This window comes from Ptiloglossa arizonensis, chromosome 5 (genome assembly GCF_051014685.1).
Source record: "Ptiloglossa arizonensis isolate GNS036 chromosome 5, iyPtiAriz1_principal, whole genome shotgun sequence".
NCBI classification, from domain to species: Eukaryota; Metazoa; Arthropoda; class Insecta; order Hymenoptera; family Colletidae; genus Ptiloglossa; species Ptiloglossa arizonensis.
In genome coordinates, this window is record NC_135052.1 from 5,545,855 (window position 1) to 5,568,105 (window position 22,251).

The 22,251-nt window shown below is 42.5% G+C and overlaps 4 protein-coding genes across 7 annotated transcripts; 3 read left to right on the forward strand and 1 right to left on the reverse strand.

Annotated features, from left to right (window-relative positions):
* Positions 1 to 262: 262 nt before the first annotated feature.
* Positions 263 to 4,759, forward strand: LOC143147299 (cilia- and flagella-associated protein 263). Its single transcript, XM_076312423.1, has 5 exons — positions 263 to 397; positions 1,473 to 1,594; positions 1,659 to 1,858; positions 3,075 to 3,229; positions 4,438 to 4,759. Exons 1-5 carry the CDS (start codon positions 321 to 323, stop codon positions 4,523 to 4,525), a joined length of 642 nt encoding a protein of 213 aa, XP_076168538.1. The 5' UTR covers positions 263 to 320; the 3' UTR covers positions 4,526 to 4,759.
* A 552-nt stretch (positions 4,760 to 5,311) lies between these two features.
* LOC143146687 (angiotensin-converting enzyme-like) lies at positions 5,312 to 9,330 on the forward strand. Of its 2 annotated transcripts, none has more exons than XM_076311197.1 (13): positions 5,312 to 5,881; positions 6,225 to 6,362; positions 6,447 to 6,605; positions 6,664 to 6,763; positions 6,831 to 6,974; positions 7,036 to 7,339; positions 7,636 to 7,788; positions 7,853 to 7,977; positions 8,045 to 8,220; positions 8,291 to 8,451; positions 8,546 to 8,668; positions 8,751 to 8,935; positions 9,011 to 9,330. In XM_076311197.1, exons 1-13 carry the CDS (start codon positions 5,804 to 5,806, stop codon positions 9,127 to 9,129), a joined length of 1,965 nt encoding a protein of 654 aa, XP_076167312.1. In that variant the 5' UTR covers positions 5,312 to 5,803; the 3' UTR covers positions 9,130 to 9,330. The 2 variants fall into 2 exon arrangements, with proteins under 2 accessions (XP_076167312.1, XP_076167313.1); XM_076311198.1 differs by having other exon boundaries at positions 9,032 to 9,330.
* A 202-nt stretch (positions 9,331 to 9,532) lies between these two features.
* Positions 9,533 to 11,144, forward strand: LOC143146688 (protein FAM210A-like). 3 transcript variants are annotated; one of them, XM_076311200.1, is made up of 6 exons: positions 9,534 to 9,901; positions 9,983 to 10,268; positions 10,345 to 10,490; positions 10,579 to 10,667; positions 10,771 to 10,789; positions 10,922 to 11,144. In XM_076311200.1, exons 1-6 carry the CDS (start codon positions 9,763 to 9,765, stop codon positions 10,936 to 10,938), a joined length of 696 nt encoding a protein of 231 aa, XP_076167315.1. In that variant the 5' UTR covers positions 9,534 to 9,762; the 3' UTR covers positions 10,939 to 11,144. The 3 variants fall into 3 exon arrangements, with proteins under 3 accessions (XP_076167316.1, XP_076167315.1, XP_076167314.1); XM_076311199.1 differs by lacking the exon at positions 10,771 to 10,789 and having other exon boundaries at positions 9,536 to 9,901; XM_076311201.1 differs by lacking the exons at positions 10,579 to 10,667; positions 10,771 to 10,789 and having other exon boundaries at positions 9,533 to 9,901.
* An 803-nt stretch (positions 11,145 to 11,947) lies between these two features.
* Positions 11,948 to 18,516, reverse strand: Jub (LIM domain-containing protein jub). The gene is made up of 6 exons (XM_076311970.1): positions 16,077 to 18,516; positions 15,079 to 15,169; positions 13,216 to 13,385; positions 13,080 to 13,142; positions 12,817 to 12,999; positions 11,948 to 12,736 (listed from the first exon to the last, which is right to left on the reverse strand). Exons 1-6 carry the CDS (start codon positions 17,997 to 17,999, stop codon positions 12,515 to 12,517), a joined length of 2,652 nt encoding a protein of 883 aa, XP_076168085.1. The 5' UTR covers positions 18,000 to 18,516; the 3' UTR covers positions 11,948 to 12,514.
* Positions 18,517 to 22,251: the final 3,735 nt, after the last annotated feature.

Sequence of the window (22,251 nt, forward strand, 5' to 3'; positions counted from 1 at the left end):
TTGAAATCTAAGAGCACGATCACCTTTACACACGATTAATCGTTCTTTTTATTAAAAGTATACATTCTCCATTTTGGAGAACGAAATGACTTTACGAACAACCAAATATATACAATTTCCCTCTCGATTCAAGAATCGAATTTGTTCTTTATCTCTACGCATTGTCAGAATCACTATGGCGCATCGTATAACCATGGCGAAGAAAGAGGTCGACGAGATGAGGAGGAGCCTCGAGAATTTCAAGGAATCAGCGAGAAAGCAGAAAGCGTACATGAGATCCGAGATAGAGGAACTCGAGATTCGTATCAACGAGGTGCAAGATGCTCGAAATAATTTCCAGGAGGAGGTCGTGGTCAAAGGTGTCGATCCTCACACTGGAAAAATTCCAGCCGAAAAGGTCATCAGGTGATTGCACAAATTTCGGCGTGTATGTATCGCGATTAACCCTTTGCGGTCGTGTGTCCGCTCTCAGCCACCACAACAAGGAACCATACTAATCTTGTACTTTATTCGACTATCTATTAGTTTACACTTTCTCTGAACGAACCTGAATGTCTAAAAAATCTGTTCATGAATCAATACGGTACTCCTATTAGAGACAACGGAATCCAGTAAAGAGGAAAGGCTTAATGATTTTCCTTACTGGAAAACTGCATATCTTGCGGCACTATAAACATGTGAAAAGTAAAGATTGTTCTGTATGTTCAAACGGAAAGATTAAGGACGGAAGACACCAAATTAATTATTTCTGCGATACATGTAGTCGAAAACGAAGACTGCGTGTTGGAGACTGTTTTGAAATATACCACCCGATGGAGAATTATAAAATATAATTTTTACCTAAAAACATTACGTTGAAACACACTGTTGTACGAACATATATTCAAAGTTCACAAAAAGATCAATAAATCTTGTTTGTCCTTCGTAATCTTAAATGTTACGTATCACTGCTTTTTCAAAGAAAAATAATTCCGACCAGACCCATGTCCAAATTTAATACGACCGCAAAGGGTTAACGATTGGACCAAAACCGTTCTTATTGAAACTTACAACGCGAGAACTTTTATCACAATAAATTGCTCGATAATTCTTGTCGTTCTATAAGAAACGAAGCTATCAGATTCGTCGTTTTATTTTTCAAAAGATGTTACTATTGTTTGATGAACGCGTGTGTGAAATTTCGCGTAGATACTCGTTCGTGTATTTACAGTCGTTCAAAGTTGAAGTGTCATAGTATTTTTCTTTACAAAAACGACGAAACTTATCGAGCAACTTTAAAGGTCGGTATAATGTAGATGTACAAGTATAAGGTCAACCGTTTCGATATTATTGATTCAATTAATCGAATCGATCTCGCGAAGATTCATCGAGGAATGGCTGAGAACGGCGAACTCGATAATAGAGAGGCTTCGTTTAAAGAGCGCAACGATGAGAACGCGGATTAAAAAGGCTAAACAACAGCTGATCTACAGGGAGGAGATCGGTGAGGCGCTTCGCGCTGTTGACTTCGAACAATTGAACATCGAGAACAAGGATTGCGCAAGACTGATCGAGGAGAAGAATCGTTACGTGTTCGACATGAAGAAGATCGCAGGTGCCGAACGTTAATCGACGTAATAGACGAGATACGAGGGATACGATTGAATCAATTCTTGCAGGCCACTACCACTTGCAACTGACGCAACGCAAACAAGCGCTCAGCGATTTATTGCGCACACTGAACACGGTGAAGAAAGAGATCGCGTTGAAGAAGGATCAGATCGAGGAATTGGAGGTCGAAGGCGTGATCGTGGAGGAGGACACGAGACGAATGGACCAACGCTTGAAAAAGATGCTAAACTTCATAGACAACTATACTGTACGTGTTCAATTTCCCGCCTTTTCTCTAGTAATTCCACCGATTAAATTTCCTTGTGCTACTGTACGTCATCCGAGAAATCGTATTCTCTATCCGAATCTCACCTCCAGTTATATAACCAATAGGATAGAAGGTTCCGACAAATTTAAGGATCGACCGTGACATTATTGCATAGTAGTTTTATTTATCGGCCAAAGGTATTCGTTTTTCTTATTTATTTTAATACTCGATGTATTTACTTAAAACAAATTCTCTTCACTTTTAAAATCTCTATTATTATTAAGAGAGATATCTCGTTATCGATCAACAAACGTTTTGTAAGGGATGCATTGTATTTGAGGGTGTCCATTGAACGAATGGCTTTTAAATTCTTTTCGTCTCGTATTGTTGAAGATATCTAGGTGAACTAGGGGTTTCTAAACGACAAATTGGATCTTTTTTTTTTTAGTGTAGATAACAAAATTACATTGAGTCGACCTTAACGAAATACAGTGCTGCTTAAAAAACTCGAAGTCACTTTGATATCTCTGAAACAGTAAGACGGGAAAAATTCAAAAGTTACTCGATCGATGAGCCATCGCGAATACAATGTGCTTCTAACGAATCGTTTTCGATCGAATCGATGGATAACGAGCGTTCTTACCGACTCATCCTGTATATTGGGTGGTCCACGTAACTGTTTCCGGTCATAACACCGTCATTAATGCATTTACGAAGAAATGTCAAAGGAAAAAGATAAATGGCTCGAAGAGCGCTACATCTGTAAGATCTCGGACTTTTTTAAAATTCAACAGTGCACGTGAAATTAAGAATTGCATCCTTTCTTTAAATGGAAATGCATATTTTTTGTAGCACAGGTATTATGGCAAAAAAAAATTATTAGTCTTCGAGATATTTTCAAGAAATGTGTTTATCAAAGAACTTCGTTGAAGATACTTTCTCAAAATGTCTCAAAAACTAATAATTTTTTTGCCACGATACCTTAATAATTTTTCACGTAGAATGGACAAGGGAATGGATCTGTGCAACAAAAAGTATGCACTTCTAAGAAAGGATGCAATTCTTAATTGCACATGCGTTTTGAAAAAAATATAAAGTTCTACGGATGTAAGTGCTCATTTACCTTTTCCCTTTGACATTTTTTCGTAAATGAATTGAAACAGTTGCACGGACCACCCAGTATACAGAGTATTCATCGGACGCAATAATTCCTTAGGCACCGGAGATTCTCGATTTCGTGGTCCTAATGTCGGAACTGGAGGAACTGCAGAAGACCTACAAACGATTGAACAGATACAGGGGCACCAAGCGAATAGTATTTCAATCCTCCAAGAAGCAATCTCAGGGCGATAAGCGTTCCAGTGATACCAGGTCTGCGCAAGTTAAGACACACACTCGAATGTACTAAGTTGTTTAATAAGTTTTGTCGTTCGATAAAACTAATTGAACAGTGTAGTACTAGGTTGCCCAATAAGTTTTCTGGGTATTTCTGTTCGATAAAACTTATTGAATAGAACTGTTCAATAAGTTTTATCGAACGACTAAACTTATTGAGCAACCTAATACTATTTGCTTATTGAATAGTACTGTTCAATGTAGTACTCTTCAATAAGTTTTGACGTTTGATAAAATTTATTGAACAGTGCTACATTGAACAGTTCTATTCAATAAGTTTTAGTGAACAACAAAACTTGTTGAACAACCTAGTACTATACTGTTCAGTAAGTTTTATCGAACGACAAAACTCATTGAGGAACCTAGTACTTGCACTTATTGAACGACAAAACTTATTAAGCAATCTAGTACTATGCACTTATTGAATAGTACTGTTCAATGTAATACTGTTCAAGTTTTATCGAATGACAAAACTTATTGAGCAACCTAGTACTATGCACTTATTGAACGACAAAACTTGTTGAAAAACCTAGTACTATGCACTTATTGAACGACAAAACTTATTGAGCATCCTGGTACTATGCACTTATTGAATAGTACTGTTCAATGTAGTACTGTTCAATAAGTTTTATCGAACGACAAAACTTATCGAGCAACCTAATACTATGTGCTTATTGAATAGTACTGATCAATGTAGTACTCTTCAATAAGTTTTGACGTTCGATCAAATTTATTGAACAGTGCTACATTGAACAGTTCTATTTAATAAATTTTATTGAACGACACAACTTATTGAGCAACCTAGTACTATGCACTTATTGAACAGTGCTACATTGAACAGTTCTATTCAATAAATTTTATTGAACGAGAAAACTTATTGAGCAACCTAGTACTATGCACTTATTGAACAATTCTATTCAATGCAGTACTGTTCAATAAGTCTTATCGAACGACACAACTTATTGAGAAGCAAGTACTATGCACTTATTGAATAGTACTGTTCAATAAGTTTCGTCGTTCGATAAAACTTATTGAACAGTGTAGTACTAGGTTGCTCGATAAGTTCCGTCGTTCGATAAAACTTATTGAACAGTACTACATCGAACAGTACTGTTCGATAAGTTTTCTCGAACGACGAAACTTATTAAACAACCTATTACATACGTTACATCGTGTTTTTCCAGGCGGAGCACAACGTCGAAAAAGATGTCCGACACCGTGTCCCCGCCCACGGTGCAAGACGAAACTTCGTCCTCCACTATCGTAGCTTGAGTCGTCGAATACATTTCCAGTCGTCGTGCGGGCAAAACTCTCCGCCGGAACATGGCGATGCAATTATATCTGTAAAAAAGAGGAATTACCCGGCCCTGTACCGTCACCGGTTACGCTAGCGGATAATTGGAGTTACGGTGCTTGTCTAGAAGACGAAGGAAGTCCTCAACGATCGTCCACTTTCCATTATATCTCTACTTTTCGCGCGGTATAAATTGTAGAAGGAAAACACACACAAAAAGGACCGAAAAATATAATTCCAAGACAAAGTATTTCTAGATTTACTCGTCTAGAAGACGAAGGAAGTCCTCAACGATCGTCCACTTTCCATTATATCTCTACTTTTCGTACGGTATAAATTATAGAAGGAAAAAAAATACACACACGCATAGAACAGACATATAGAAGGGCACACACGTAGAAAGGGCCGAGAAATATAATTCTAGGACAGAGTATTTCTAAATTTCTCACGTGACACGGGGATTTTTACATTGCCCTCGAAAACGATCCAATTTTCCACCACTCCGGTTTCACGGGTCGGTGAATTCTATTCGCGAAATTACACACGAACGCGTTAAGAAATTCGAACGTAGTCGAAGATGGAAGGATTTTGGCGTGTGCCACGGTGTGTTGTTCGGTGGTCACGCTTCACGCACCGACGACGCCTGTCCCTTCCTCTTTTCGCCCGTGGAATATCCGTCCCGGAAGACCGTGTCTCTCTTTCCGCGGTGGTTCAGTTTTGCCGCGACGACAACATCGACGTACCGAATGTTCGATGAGCTACCGTACTCGAGAGTGATGTCGATTCGAGAAACAGCCTCGTGGACGTTCATCCCGTTCGAGTGATCTCGTCGTTCATCGTCCGAGAAAGCCTCTTCGCTGGACCTCTCTGCGATCGGGAACGACAAGACCGGAAAGAGGTCGCGCGAATTGAATGTTAACAAGTCGGCGGATCGTCGTATAGAGAGATCGGATCGATGGAGTGTCTCGAATTGTTCGAAATTTGCGTATCGACGAGTAACCGGTGAACGAGACGCGAAAGAAATCGTCTCCACGAAATGAAGTGCCGGTCGCGCGGTGGAAATGGCAAACGCGGTATGCTCGGTGATGCGTGAACAAACGACCGTCCCGACATCCTGACTTTCCGTTTTAGATCGCGCGAACACGCCCGCCGCCGATTCCGTTTTCAAATGAGAAGGAACAACGATATCGAGAAAGTTCGACCAAGACTTTCTCGATTTGTTCGAGCGACTTAGTTCAGTTATCGAAGCGACGAAGATGACGATCGCGGGAACATCGATCCTCGTGTTGGCGGTCTGTTCGCTACCGCGACCGAGCTTCAACAAGTACACGGAGGTATGTTGACTAACGCGTTACGAATATTCGCTCGATCCGGTGTTAACGATGCTACGAGGATAACGCGTCTCGATGGAAGCCCAGTTGCTCGACACGCTCGAGGAGAACTCGAGCATTCGCGGGAAGATATTAGATCAAAGTCGTATTTGCAATTCTAATCTGGTCTTGGATCGTGCGTTGGTAGTATCTGGGCCAGTGGGAGCCAATTCCTCGGGATTGTTTACAAAACCGCGGACCAGCGTTGCGTGTTCTACCAGCTGACCGGTGCAATGGAGAATATCGAACGGAAAGCGTACCGTGGCTCCTACGTCTGTTTCTTTTTTATAATTTATCGTTTCTCAAGGGTATGAACGTGAACTTGGGCGATGCTCTACAGTTCCTCAGGGAGTACGACAGCGAGGCTTCCGCGATGTGCACGAGAGTGACCACCTCGCAATGGAACTTCGCTACGAACGTCACCGACGTCAATCGTCGTCGAATGGTAAACTTTGCGTAACGCTGTAACACCTTTCTCCGTGTGTAAAACAACGTCTTCGATAAACCATGCCAATGTTTGTTCCGTTAGTTGGACGAACAGACCTTGAAGCTGAAATTCGATAGAATCTCCTGGCGCAAAGCAGTCAGCTTCGCATGGAGTCGAATACCGGATCCTCTCGCGAGAAGGGAGCTCAAGATGATCGCCGTGAAAGGCCGGAATTCTCTCACGGATGACAAATTCAACGAGGTAAATATCACTTCGTCGATCTAAGGACAATAAGATTGGAAAGATCGTTCGTTTTCAGCTGCACGGTCTGCTGGTCGAGATGAAGGAAATATACGCGAGAACGAGACTATGCCCGTACAGGACTATAGGTTCGAATTGTGACCTGAGTTTGGATCACGGTTAGTCTATAATTGAACGCAATTAATATGCTCGAATTTGGTACGTAACCGTTGGCATGTTTCTCAGACGCCGGGAAGATAATGGCGCGATCAAAGGACTACGACGAATTATTATATTATTGGCACGCTTGGCACGAAGCCACCGGGCCCCAGCTCAAAAACAAATACATGAGATACGTTCAACTCGCGAATCAAGCCGCCCGATTGAACGGTAAATAAAAATTAACGCGCGTACACTGTGAGCAATCTGATAACCGTTACGCGGTCTTCAGGTTTCGAGGATGCCGGTGATCAAACCAGGGAGCTTTTCGAGGACGAGCATTTCCGTCAGAACATCGCGGACGTGATGTCGACCGTGATGCATCTGTACAAGAATCTCTTCACTTACGTAAGGTCGAAATTGTTCGAAAGGTACGGCGAGAAGATAAGAAGGGACGGGCCGCTTCCGGCGCACGTCTTTGGGAACATGTGGGCCCAAAATTGGGAGAATCTGTTCGACGTGGTGCAACCGTTTCCAGCTAGCAAAAAACTCGATGTCACTTTGGACATGATGATTCAAGGCTTCACGCCTTTGAGGTAATCTCGTGGAGACGTACCTCGATTCTTTCGATTCGACTCTTTGACACGTTTCCATACTCGATGATGTCATCGACGTTTGCTCGAACTGTACCGTGAAACGTAGAAATGTTCGATAATTCGTCGGTGTCGCTATTGCAACATTGCCAACGACAGTGACGTTGTTTAAAAGTTTACAAATACCGGGATGCATTCCTTCTAAGCGTTTAAAGTACACGTTTCGAGTTTCGAGGGTTGGCCACCGGTGACCACCGTATCGTTGGTGGTTAAATTTAAATAATACGAAAATGTTGAAGGATGTTCCAAATAGCGGAGGAGTTCTTCACTTCCCTGGGAATGAAGCCGATGCCGCCCGAATTCTGGAGATTCTCCATGTTCGAGAAACCTATCGAGCGAGAAGTGAAATGCACAGCCAGCGCCTGGGATTTCTGCAACAGGATCGACTACAGGTACGCGGGTAACTATCCGTTGATAAATCGTTCGGTGTACTGCACGCGGGTGTATCTTTCTCAGGATAAAGCAATGCACGAGGGTGACGATGGACGATCTATTATCGACTCATCACGAGATCGCGCGTGTGCAGTATTACCTGCAGTACAGGGATCAACCGCTACTGTTTCGAAACGAGGCAATTCCAGGTGGTAGAAAAAGTCATTACTGTCTCGAAATAAACGAACGCTGATTCTTTTGTAACCGCGAATTCAGGTTTCTTCGAAGCGGTCAGCGACGCCATCGAGCTCTCCGTTTTAACGCCCCAACATTTGAGTAAAATCGGATTACACGACAACTCCACGGACGATTACGGGAGTAACATCAATTTCTTGATGTTGACGGCTCTTCGTAAAGTTGCCTACGTCCCGTTTGCTTACATAGTCGACGAGGTTTCGTATATCTTCCTTTTTTCTTTTTTTTTTTTACTTCAAATTCTGTACACGATCGATCGTTTCGTAGTGGAGGTGGCACGTTTTCCATCACGGTGTCGCCGATATGACCAACAAGTGGTGGGAACTGAGACTACAGTATCAAGGAATTGTACCACCTGTGCCAAGGTCGGAAAGAGATTTCGATCCGGCCTCGAAGTATCATATTCCCGCGGACGCTCTTTACGCTAAGTAAGAAGAAACTGTTGCGCGCGACTCGCAGAAATTGTTAAGTATTATAAATCCGTTTGCGAGAATTAAAGAGATCACGTGATAACGTTCTTAGGTACTTCGTCGGTGTTGTGTTACAATTCCAATTGTTCGAGTCTCTGTGCGAAATAGCGGGTCACACCGGCGATCTATACACTTGTGATTTTTATAGATCGCGGGAAGCCGGCAGATTGCTCTCGTACGTAATTACATCGTTATAATTAATTGTTGTATAACGATTGAAAAAGTAACGGAATGTGTACGATTTTTCCGCTCTTTAGCGACGTATTATCGATGGGGTCCTCCAGATCGTGGAAAGACGTTGTACGACAAATGACGAGGGGCAGAACGAACAGAATGGACGCCGGTGCTATGTTGAGATACTTCGAGCCCTTAAATCAATGGTTGAAACGGCAAAACGAAATGGAACCGGTTGTCGGTTGGATCACGAATCGCGAAGATACAGGTGCGTTTAAAAATAATATTGATCGTATATAGAACACGGGTTATGAAACGCACTAATAATACCTTGCGAGTACAGGTTTTCTTCGACTTGTTTCAGCGCTGTTTTTTCATTGGTACCAAAATGGCGGCCGAAGAATCACCTCGTTCTTATTTTTTCCATTGTTTCTGACAGTTACGCAAATTTCGATATATTGATAGAAACAGATCGTATTAAAAATCGTAACGAATACACAGACTAAAGGATTTTTGTATATAAATTAAAGAATATGTAAATACCTCGTAAGACCTTGGAACAAACAGCTACACACTGAAACGTAACGTGTTTCGCCATCGGAGATGAGAAAGGGAGATATTTAATATTTATATATTTATTGTGCGGCTAAGGTAGCGTTATGTATTAAATTGACTCGCGAATCGTATAAAATGTGTTGTATTTATGCCAACGTTTCATCAACAATAGTTTGCCAACGTTCCTTGCAAGATTTCTTTCTAAACTTTACCTCCATCTATATATGTATCTATTGCCGGCTATATGTACATCCGTGGTAGATGGCGCGGATGATGTTACTGCTCTTTTGATCAGTAAACGCATGTACTTTTACGGTGTACAAAGTGCTAAAAAGCACCCAAGTCTTGTGAACGTGTTTATGTAATTTTTAGAATATCAATTTCTATCAACACCGTCAAAAGAGAAAAACTATTACATAAAATCTGTCCAACGTGCGTATATAAACGTGAGACATTTAAGGTACTGAAATTTCAGTACGTCACAGTGTACCATTGGAAGTGATAATTATTGGTTAGAAATAACAGCGGTCGTTTTTGAAAATGGAAGTGATCCTTAGTCGAAGTACAAGATTCGTCACTATCTTAGGGCTCAATCCAATGTTTATGACTAAACATTTTTTGGAAACTGTGCGTTTTATACAATGTACCGATACAAGGCGTTGGAAGTTCAAACTTACCGGTAGGTTAAAGATATAATTATACCGACTTTTTTTTGACATTACATCGAGCCCAGGTATTATTTTTATTTGTTCGATTTCAGAAAAGTATCCACGTTACGAGAACTATAATTATGTTCCATTTTTTAATAATATTGTCTCTCGTGAACTGCCACCAAGGTATAATAACTACAATGGTATCTTAATGGCACGTTACTGCGATTCAAAGCAGCCACGAAAAGAGCACAGCGAACAGACAGATTCACCAAAAAAGATGTCACTATTTGCAAAGATGAAGCAAATGACCAAGGATTATTGGCACATTTTAGTACCGGTGCATATAATCACTTCTTTGGGTTGGACTGCTATATTTTATCTAACGATTAAAAAGTAGGTGTAGCGTTGTATTCTACACCATTATTGCCATATTTTACAATATCGTGTTACTCTGCACGTATTGTTTCAGCGGTGTGGATATTGGAAAATTAATGGAACTCATGAACTTTAGTGATAAATATCTTAACATGGTACGAAACTCTGACGCGGGAACCTGGGCTTTGACGTATGCCCTATATAAAATATTTACACCTTTAAGATATACAGTCACAATAGGTAATTACATTGAAGCAGTCGTTGAAAGCTGCAAATGTATGAAAACTTGACGAACATTGTAATAATAATGCGGATATATAATACACAGGACTCACGACAATGGCTATCAAACATCTTAGCAAATCAGGATATGTGAAACCTTTGCCATTTGGAAAACAAGCTCAAGCGATACCCAAGGTATTGTTTTATAAAATTCTCTTTATTGAGATAAAGTGTTGAATTTGTTAATTATCTAAAATACTTTTCTTATCCTGTTCTCTTACATGCATACATGATATAGCCTGCGTACAATATTCTGTGTAGGTTTTCATTATTTAATAAAAAATTAGAATTGCGTTTCAATGTTTCGCTTGTTCTAAATGCTTTTGTTAAATCAGTAATCGATCTTATTAAAATTTATAACACATGTTGCATATTTTGATATGTTATAGGCGACAGAATTAAATAAATGTATGACCACTGACAAGAACCTTAAAGCGCAACGACAAACGGAACCTCCGAAAACGTAGCAATGTATGAAACAGAATTTACAAAGTTTAATTTGAATTTAAGATTTCGTAAAATTCGAAACCGAAATGTGCGAATGAATGTACAGTATCTCTTATAAATGTGTAATATTACTGTGTTACTATAAAAAGTTCTAGTAGAATGTTATATTAAAGATTTTCCACTTATCTCTGCCTTTCGTTCCCATGATTAAATTAATACGAATCGACAATCGTCAGGTATACTCTTCTTTATTGAACGGCCGTCTTCTTTTACATACCGTGCATACATTTAAATAAAATTGTACTTTTTATCTACAATACTCGCATCTTAAACGTAACCTAGACACAAAGATATTAATTAATCTTAAAATGTAGCAAATTTTTTGGCAGCACAAGTTGTGCGTTGTAACGCCGTAAAATTATTCACTATGGTGCACCAAATCTTATTTCATATTTCTCTTCATTCAAGCATGGAATTTGTATAATTTTGAGCTTCAGCGATAACATTCATACAATCATGAATCATTTCGTCAATTCCTGAGTAATATCGATAAATCTCAAGAGTGTTGCGTATGTTTTCGTACTAATGACCGATACACGATATATTGTCATAATAAATACTGTTAGCAAACGCGATACATCACGTATAGTATGATGTGCCATCATCATAAAATTTCGGTATTGAACGTATCCAGAAATCTTAGGTCTCGATCGTTGAGATCCATATACTACCGTTGATCCTCACCGCAGTGGACACGTCACAGCAATATGATTATGTACTCACACATATATGTGTGCACACATATACTCGTAATATATATATATATACACATACACGCACACACACACATATATATATATATATATATATATATATACATGTGTATATGTGTGTGTGTATATATATATATATATATATATATATATATATACACACATGTGTATATGTGTATATATATATATATATATACACATGAATTAATGTAAAGGAATTATTTAACGACATGTTATTATGCTAATATATCACAGTTGCCTGCGCAACTCACTCATCCTAATGAGACCACTGCATTCGCGTGCAGTATCTTGGACAAATAAATAAGACCACATATATTAAATATACCACTTACCTATATTAGTAGCTGTCAATGGAAATTTGTCACGATAGCGACAATACATTGCTAAATATATCAAATAGATCATCGATCGATTGATATTGATTACACCTGAATAATCTAGATGATCCCAATGGGCAGTGTAAGTATTTCGGTTCTGTAAATATTCCAGTCTTGGTACGTTATCCTAACCTCTCGTTTAGAGGAACAATAAAGCTATAACTTTTCGCAGACGCTAGTTGATTAGAATGTAGATCGGTACCTGTCTTTTCTATTAATTTATACCATATAAACCAATGGATACGTTAGTTTCACCATGGTAGTCGCAGAGCTTCGTTCAGTCAATTAATAAACGACCGATACACGCGCGCGCAGTTTAGTACGAAATATTCGGCGAAATGCTTAAACACGGAACTCGTTTAACTTATCCCATAAATTGATAGCTAGCTGATACTGGCTGTGGTGCCCTGGGTTGTGTGTGGGATATGCGTTGGATGTGGCACGCACGACACATAAGCCTACCGTCGAGTGGGTAGCATCGTTTGTCTGGTTCATCGGTCAATTGCATACCACAATCTTCGCAAACATAGCAATCCACGTGAAAATCTTTGTCCATGGAAACGACCCTCACGGTCTCCTCAGTGCCCTAAAAAGTGAATAACATCGACAAAGGTTACAATTTGTTCTCTTCAATTGTACCATTGATCCGAAAGCAATGTAATTTACCTCAACGGGAGTGATTCCCTTTCCACAAGAAGCACATTTAGGGGCGAACATTCTATGGTAATCGTTAACGCAGTAAATTTTATTGTCAACGTCGACCGTGAAAGGAACACCATCGAGGCACTCGTTACAGACGCAACATCTAAAGCACCCTGGATGATAAGATTTTCCCATCGCTTGTAATATCTGTGAGAAACGAAAATCTTGGTTGAATTCGTACAATACGAACGTGAACGAATTACGTTGAACATTTCCTATCTAATTACCATTTCCATGATTAGGTGACCGCAGATCGCGCATTTCTCGGCTGTCTGTTGGAAGCCAGAGTACTGCAAATAAAACGCTGTGTGAGCTGCGTCATCGTCTCGTTGATGTACTCACCTCAATTATTGTTTCACGTACCAAGTAATCCTCCTCGCAGTAAACTCTTCCATGAACGTTATAGAATGCTTTGCCGCGCAATGCTCTTCCACAGGAGCAGCATATAAAGCAATTTGTGTGGTAAAGGTTGCCCATGGCCTGGCAAGCCTGACCTGCACCGGTTACTTTTTCACCGCATGTATGACAAATACCTGCAGTAAAGCATCAAAGTATCCCATATAATTATAAATGACGGTAGGTGGTACATTTGTTATAATTACTGTCTGAACGCTAGGCTCTTGCAATCGTTATTCGAGCATCGAAAGAATGCTTTGTCAACGGCGGTTGCGAATGTACACGATGACTACGATAGTCGAGATCCATTGGTAAGGTTTAAAAATACCCTCATCGACATCCGACAATACGATCCACTCTTCAGGGTCAATAACTGTCAGAATCGCGAACGAATAGCACGATACAAGGGAACCAGCCGGGTGAAACGAACTCACAACTCTCTATAGGTAACACAGACCCTGCCATCCCTTCCGTAGATGTCCTTTAGCCTTCATTCGCTGATCGTGATACTTGTAGTTTCGATTTTACGACTTGGTTTCGCTAGGACAGTCTTGTTCGAACTAGAAGCCGCCAACGAGTCGGACTGGTCTATCTATAACGAGATTAGTTACCGCGGCGAGCGCGACCTGGCCACGGCAGTTTGCCGTGTACAGGACGTTACACGAAGAATAGAACTCGTGCACAAAAACGAAGAGGAACACTAGACTCGCCTAAACGCCCAACCACTTCTCGACTGATATTGGCTCGCTCGGCTGAAGTTCCTGTCCGCTCGTGCGGTCTTTCAGTTCCTTATTGCCCGCGTTAGGCTACGTTCAAGTGGAATCGGATCACCCACGGGTATAGCGAATTAATTCGCAAATAATGGTCCCTCGAGGGGCAACATCGAATATAGAAGCAACGTATTAAATTTACATAAAGCTCATTCACCTTTACCAATAAGAGTTTCGCAGTTGTATTTGGTCTTGGTTCGTTAGATCATAGTTTGGGAAACCATTACAATGACAAGTACGTAATCGCAGGTCCGATAGTGACATACTTAAATACGTTGGAAGTTTCGAGGTCAGTGTGATACGTCGTTGTATACAGATTTTGTACCGCTATAGTCGATATTTGGTCACTGGCGTTAACACGATGAAACGTACCATCCTTGCATCGACGGGGTACTTTTGCTCGATGAGACGCAAGTGAAAGATAATTGATGACAAAATATAATCGATATTGAAGCTGTCCAATGTGAACACTACCTTACAATTCTCAGACACTTATACATACATACATACGTACACACGCTCGCACACGCGCATACACACACGATCGAAGGGAAAGACGTTGACACGTGTGCGTGCACACATACAAATGGATGTAATACGCACACTTGTGGCGCTTCACGTAGGTGCGAAGACACGTAGGTGGAAACGAATGGGCCGAGAGTGAATGTCAACGAAACGTCGTATTAAAAAGTTTCGCGACACACTGAAACTCGACTCCATTTTCCAAAACCGGTCTACCGGGAACTTGTGCCGTGGGAATTGGCACGGTACCCTGCTGGTTTTTATTTCCTACCGAGAAGTATTTCAAATTACGGATCGGAATGTATCAGAAATTAAGTAACGGCGGGGTTACGCGCACGATCTGTTTAAACAAATGACCGAGAACGTTGGAAAACGGACCACCATGGGACGGGCAATGTGTAAACGATGAATCAGCAACGAGCGAGTTGTCAAGGTGTAACCGGAAATCATTGCGCATCAAATGTTAACAAACCCGGATTTATCTTCATAAATATTTGATGACTGTTTACGGGTTGTCCGACGCATGATTGTTCCTTACCGAAGTATTCTCCTTCCTCTTCTTGCTTCTCCATTTCTTCTTCCAGTTGTCTCGTCAACTCCTCTATTTTTCTCTCCGCTTCGGTGGGCCCCTGTAAGAAATAAATCACATCCCGCTTTTGCGATCAATATTAACAGATGTTGTTATGGATCGAGATGCGATTTCGTCACAGGAACGCGTACAAAAAATACAAGATAGGTATGCGGTTACGATAAGATAAAAACGAAAGAACGAGGTACACCAAGCAAATATTACATGCATTTACGAAGTTACATACGGCCTATGAATAAAATATCGCGTGGTAACTATACAGCGCTTGTCAGGAGCGAACAATTTACAGCCTATGATTCAGCGCGAGTTCGGAGAAAGAACTCGTCACGAATTGTAAGATATTCTGAAATGTTCGAGCGTCTTTTTCGCTGAGCCGGAGCTTTCCGAAATTTCTCGCGAATCAAGAAGCAGAACCTGTAACCGAGTAGTTTTAAATATTTTTGTTCGTATATCCGCTAATCTTATCGTCACATGGGTCAGTTGTTATGTAAAATATTAGCGATAGTGGTTGACATTCGTGAGATCATCGCACAAATAAAGAAAAGCGATACAAGCTTTTTCAGTAACTTCGCATTAGGTTCGAGATAACACGCGTATTTTTATGAAAAAAGAACATTTACTACTTCTGTTTCTTAATTTTCGTGATTTATTCCAAATCTACCGATCTCGAATTTTAATGAAAATTTGTTCCATTGAAATTTGACAAATGCTACGCGCACAACCAGTCGTGCCATTCCTTCAATATGATATCGGCATGCAAAATAGATGAACGCTTGGCATTCGGCCAAAACAAAACAAATCGAAAGCCATGATGTGTTCCCTTAACCCAATTAACGTGAATACTGTGTTACGTTATGGCTGGCGTTTACAAACGCGAAAGGATGAACATGTCTGTTAGAAGTTTGAAAAAGTTAGTGGTTTTTTTATCTTTTAAGGTAGTTTCTTACCGAAGGTCTCGGCGGTATGATATTGTAGGGAAGCAGCCCCTTGCCAGCTGTAGGTTTCATTGGCGGACTAACCGACTTTCTTTCTTCTGGTTCTGGTTCAGATGGCCTTTGTAATACAGGTACACCAGCGTTCAAAAAAACTGGACCAGCCACACCACTAGTCACCCCTGGAGGAAGGCTAGTGATTCTGGGACCATGAACATTCGTATCAGATTCAGTGGTGGTAGTTGTAGCACTAGTTACCGGTGCTTGTACTTGACCACGAAGAGGACTTCCAATGGTATTGTTCGAGGAAGATAACACGTGTCTTGGTGAATTAATGACATTCTGTGCAATTGTATCGGATGGTATTTGATTGTGAGTTGGACTTGTCTTTGGGGAGCCTCTCGCACCATTATTGTTAGCTAGAATTCTGGAAGAATCGCCGCGAATGGGTGAATATATGGGTGGAGTTTTTGCTTCGGAAGGGTCGGATGCATCCTGAATAAAGTTTCTATCGTTCTGCAGATTACTTAATCTTAAGTGTTCCGTCGATCGGTTAGAGGAATAAATTGGGGAATTTCTAGCAGGAAATTCTGATCTAGGTTCTTGATGATGATAGTTCCTCTCGCTCGGCGGTAATACCCTACTTGGAGAGTAACAAGGAGAATTACGGCAAGCAGTTTGCTCACCTTGTCGAACGCCGTATACGGGCGAATTTCTGGCTTGAGTTTCTCCAGTAATATTTGCGTTCGTAGTTCTCGTTGTGGACTCCATGTACGGTTTATAACTTTGGGGACTGTCTTGACGGTATTGCGATTGCTGTGCACCTTCTATATGATTCGTTGCCCTGAATCCGTGTTGTCCGCTCATCGTACTGTCCAAAGAACCACGATAATGATGAGGTTCCGGAGGTAAACGTATCGGTGGAGATTCACTATGATAAGGGAGTCCGGATCTAGGCGAATGTTGTTGCTGTTGCTCGGAACTATAACTAAAATTTCTGGTCGGCGTTTGCAGTTCCGACGGTGGAACGTAAGCACTTCTGCCGGCCTGGTGATCCAGCGACGAGGAAGATCCTTGTAAGTACCTCGACGCGGAGGAATCGACGGAACGTTGTAAGCTAGATCCATCGTAACTTTGACCACGTATGTTGTTTCCTCTTTGTTGCGTGTACGATAAACTTTGCGTCATACCACGCTGATTTTGTGCTTGACCCACTTTTCCAGTCATGACGACATAGTCACCGCCGTTTATCGTCGCTGGATGATAATAATTAGGCGGAACTTGAGGACCTGGTTTATTTTGCGTATTCTCTGTAAAATGTACCTCTTGAATGTTCTCGTATACAGGGGGTGCTTCGTACGGAGGCAATTCTTTCGCGGGCGATACGGATTGATATCGATTTCCAGTGGGTACTTGCGGTTGTGCTTTTCTGAACGTGGGTTCGTAGGACTCGCTCGCTAGGGAACCCCTGGGACTACTCTTGGGGCTTTTTCTCGACTCCACTGGATGATAATAAGGAGGATGAGGTTGGCTTTGCTGCGGATAATAATCAATATTTTCGTACACCGGTGCTTGTTGATGACTCATGCGACTTTGATTCTGTTGTTGCTGGGCACTTATCTGTTCGACGGGTTTCGGAGTAGCAAACCTCGATGCAGCAATTATGTTTTCACGTTCGTATAATTTGTAGTCAGTCGTTGACGCTTGTCTGCAGCTCTCGGTGTTGCCTTCGATGAAACTCTCGATAGCACCAACTGGTCGCCCAGGTCCTCTAGCATCGTTTCTATTGGCGATGTTTCTCGATACGGGTACCTGGGCCTCAGGTCGTGATCCCGTGACCCTACCGGTACCCGATGCACCGCCGGCGTCACTGGGTTCATCCCCGAGATGCAGATAACCTAGCTTTTGTACGTAAGAAGCGTCGGCCGAGTTGCACATTGGCAGTGATTCACAGTAAGGCGATCAACGATAATAAAAAAGACTTTGTGCTCGTTACGTAGAAACTATTTACGCGTACCGTTTAGATGAACGTTACCGCGATTCCGTGGAAAATCGTTACCAAACGATTCCACATCGTTCACAAAGCTGAATCAGCTCGGTGGCCGTCGTGTCAAATCGATCTTCCGCAACTCGATGCACCCTCCTCGACCAACTTGTTTTCACTTGCACTGCGTGTCGTATACACGCGTGATTCTCTCACGGAATACGACAAAACGCGACGCACAGTATCGAGGAGTTTACTCGATCAAACCAGGGCCGTTTTTCCCCCACGATTTTGGGATACGCCCCGCGATCACGGCGCCTCGAGCTCGACTCTCTTCTTTTCGACTACCGTCCGTCGACCGGCGTATCTTGGAGTCCCGTCCAGCACCAAAAATCACCACCTGCGAAAATTCACACGATACGCACACACATGCACCTCGCACGCATCGTGGTTCGTCAAACCAGATACCTGCGAGACATTTTCCCCTGCTACGAGTCATCCAAACGAACGTCTGCGTTGCTAACTTCCGCCACGATATGGCGCCACGTACATCGCATCGTATCCATCTCTTTCGTTCGGGAAAAGTAAGGTTCCTACTTTCGAGGTAAACATTGATCCCACTTTCGAATATCGGACAGCGAATTGGCGCTCCCGACGGCGTGAAATCGAACCGAGACGATCGTTACTCGCTGCAATTTTTTTCACAGAATCGATCAAATATCGCTTCATCCGCGAGATATCCGGCCCGATTACCAACGATAGACTATCCATGTGTCGTAACTTGTATCGATCGTCATTGACGTGTTTCATAGGTCGTGACACATCTCCAACGCCCGAAGTCTACTTAAAAAGTTGCATTTTTGGATACGCCTCGGATGAACACACGACTCGAATGTTTGCAAATTGAGACATCTTCGTCAACAACGTATAAGTACATCTCGCGGGACACTACCTCCCCTTTTGCCGATATTAGACCGAAACGAACGAAAATGCATTCAACTCCACTCGAAACAGGTTTTTCTTTTTCAGGACCTGCCTAGAAAGAGAATGGACGGTTCGATGGGTAAAGATGCAGGACCTTGTCCCGCGCGCCATCATGCATTCACGAGCACCGTGTTCGGCATAACAATGCGACGCAATTCCGATACATCGTTCGTGTTTTACACCTGCTACAGTTAACCCAGAAGAATTATCTATTACTAGCATCTCTCGGCGAGAACTGTCCCTTCGTAGTACGTGTACGGGGATTTGGAAACTGTTAACTACAACCGTGTACCGCGTTTCTTGTCGGGATACGTATACGCAAGAGGACTTTTTCCCGCTACCACGAAAAGTAAAACGACGGTTATTGATTCCGGCTAGGGGCCGAAGATTTGGGATAATCGCCGCCTTGTTCCGCGATCGTATATTGCCAGCATCGCGATCGATGGGTTCTTAGAACGGGAGAAGCAATGAAATTAATCACGCGTACGCAGCGTGCCGGTGTCCCTTCCACTCTGCTCTTCGATTAATTCGCAACAATTCGTGATTGTCGCTGCGCACTACCGCATAGGGTATTAGAAACAAAGGAGTACTTGATCGTCGCGTAGTCTTCCGTTGAAATTGACTGACGGTCTTCCCAATCGTGTTCTTCGCAAGGGTTAGAAATTTTGCGACGCTCGTGTTACGATCTAGCTCGCGATGGTGCACGTGTTGCCATAACCGAGTCTTGCGGTCGTCCTACGCGGGAAAGGAACCAACTTTTCATTGGACGTGTCTCGCAGCTGTTCGCCGCTCGCGATAACGTGGGCGACGCGACCTCACTCAACGAAAACTTTATATTTTCGAAAGGTGAATAAAAATCCAGGCCTTACGAGCCTTCGAGCCACCCACGAGATGGTGGCACCCACGTTTTTCTAGGCACCTGCGCGGCACGTCGATACGATGTTGGTCAATACCGGTTGATCGATCGCCCGATACCGGCCACTGACGTAACACTTACACGGTCTGAGGTCCGCCTTTTCATTAGCGTATCGTTCCTGTCGCGTAGCATCGCCCCGCCACTTAATTCCGCGTTTACAATTATGTAAACTGCCCGAGAATAGAACACACCGTCGTCGATACACTCCAACGGAAGGTGAACTCGATTGTCCACCGTCAACTGGACAGACTTACCCGTAGGTTCTGTCTATTCTGGTTCAATTTTACGAAACTGTGCGCAACTTTGTTCTTCAACGTTTCGTTTCACGGAGTCGGTTCGGTTCGCGAGGGACTCGAACACGATAGCTTACCCTGTTACGGTAACGTAGCAGGTAACATTTGTATTAACATTCTCGAGTGCCAAAAGCTGACGTCATCGAACTTTCCCCGTGCACCGCTCCAGGCCTTGCTCGTAATTTATACTTTCGATCCGGTACTCCCTTCTTTTGACCAATAGTTCGCCACGGTGGTAAACGACCATTGGACTTAAACGTATTCGAGCGCCGTGGTATGAAAGATGGCGGTGCATTCAACGCGATAAGATTGCTTTAAAATTGCTCAAGGTGTTCGCTTAAGAACAACGACACGTTTATCCGGTACGTCTTCTCAATGCATCGAAACTTTTTCACGCACCCGATATCGAACATCCTTGTGGTGCACACGTGTTGCCACGTATGCGAAAAGCTTTAACGCATTGAGCGCGACGTCAGTCCAGAGGGACCGACGGTGAACTTTTCATTTAAGTAACGTCGTTCCGTAGGGATCGACAGTGTCAGAGTTAAGAAATAAATGTTGTACTTGATTCGATGAGGAAAAGATATTTGTACACTTCTTTGACGAATTACCGAACTTTGTGAAACAAAACTTTGAACGGACAACGAACTGAAATTCTTTCTGCTCAAATGGTGGTCACTGTTCCCTGACTTTTTCTAAGAGGATCTCTTGGTTAACTCTGGTTCAGCGCTTTCCATCTTATTAACTTCTGTGTATATTTACTTCGTATATTTCTGCATCGATTGTGCCATTCGCATATCCCAAACGGAGAATGAAACGAAATCGTGTTATCTTCTGTTCATACTTTGTATCCGAACACTCTGCCACTGTGCATCTAAACTGAAAGCCGAGCAAAATCGACATCGCGTTCAACGTGTTAAGGAACATAGTACTATGCACTTATTGAACGACAAAACTTATCGAGCAACCTAGTACTATGCACTTATTGAATAGTACTGTTCAAGTTTTATCGAACGACAAAACTTATCGAGCAACCTAATACTATTTGCTTATTGAGTAGTACTGTTCAATGTAGTACTCTTCAATAAGTTTTGACGTTCGATAAAATTTATCGAACAGTGCTATATTGAACAGTTCTATTTAATAAGTTTTATTGAACGACAAAACTTATCGAGTAACCTAGTATTGTGCACGTATTGAATAGTGCTGTTCAATGTAGTACTCTCCAAGTTTTATCGAACGACAAAACTTATCGAACAACCAATTAGATTGTTTATTGTTTCATGTTTTGATTGTTTAATGTTTTGTACCGATTGGAAAATATTGCACGTAATTGGCGCAGACGTCCCGGCCGTTTTGCACGGGATGAAGAATAATCGAAGTTTCGCGTCGTCTCTACGAATGTCCAGGATGGTCACAATGGGCATGTGCCGCGAACGGAAGTGCAGCGACCGTGCACGGTGGCATAGTTCATTTCTGTCGAAGTCGCGGTACAATATGACGACTCGGGTTCTCGTGTACCCGTCGTTGTCGGCCCGACGATAAACACGAGGTTTACGACGACAGTTGCGCGCGTGTTCACGCTCTCGCGCGTGTACGTGCGCACGGGTAGTTGGCTGGCGCGGGTACACAGGAAACGCGGAGCCCTGCGCTGCCCGCATGGCTCGGAATGCACGAGAATAGAATCGCGTTCGTACGTGTGCGTGGTATCACGCACAATGGAAGAACGGTCCCCGTGCACGTGCACGTCCACGTCCACGATCCACGTAGACGCGCCCACGATGGAATCGTTTTCGTTGTGTGCGCGTAGATACACGGAATGCGTATGCCAGAGTGGACGCGCGCTTAACAACATCCTCCGGTAACTACGAACGAATCGTTGTAAGCGTTCGCGAGTGTAAATTGTAATAGCGCACCTGTGTGTACACGTAGGAGACCGGCGTGGATGCAACAATGGCCGTGCATACGATATACACGAGGGGACCGGGTTTGTTCCTCGACCCCCGGTACCCG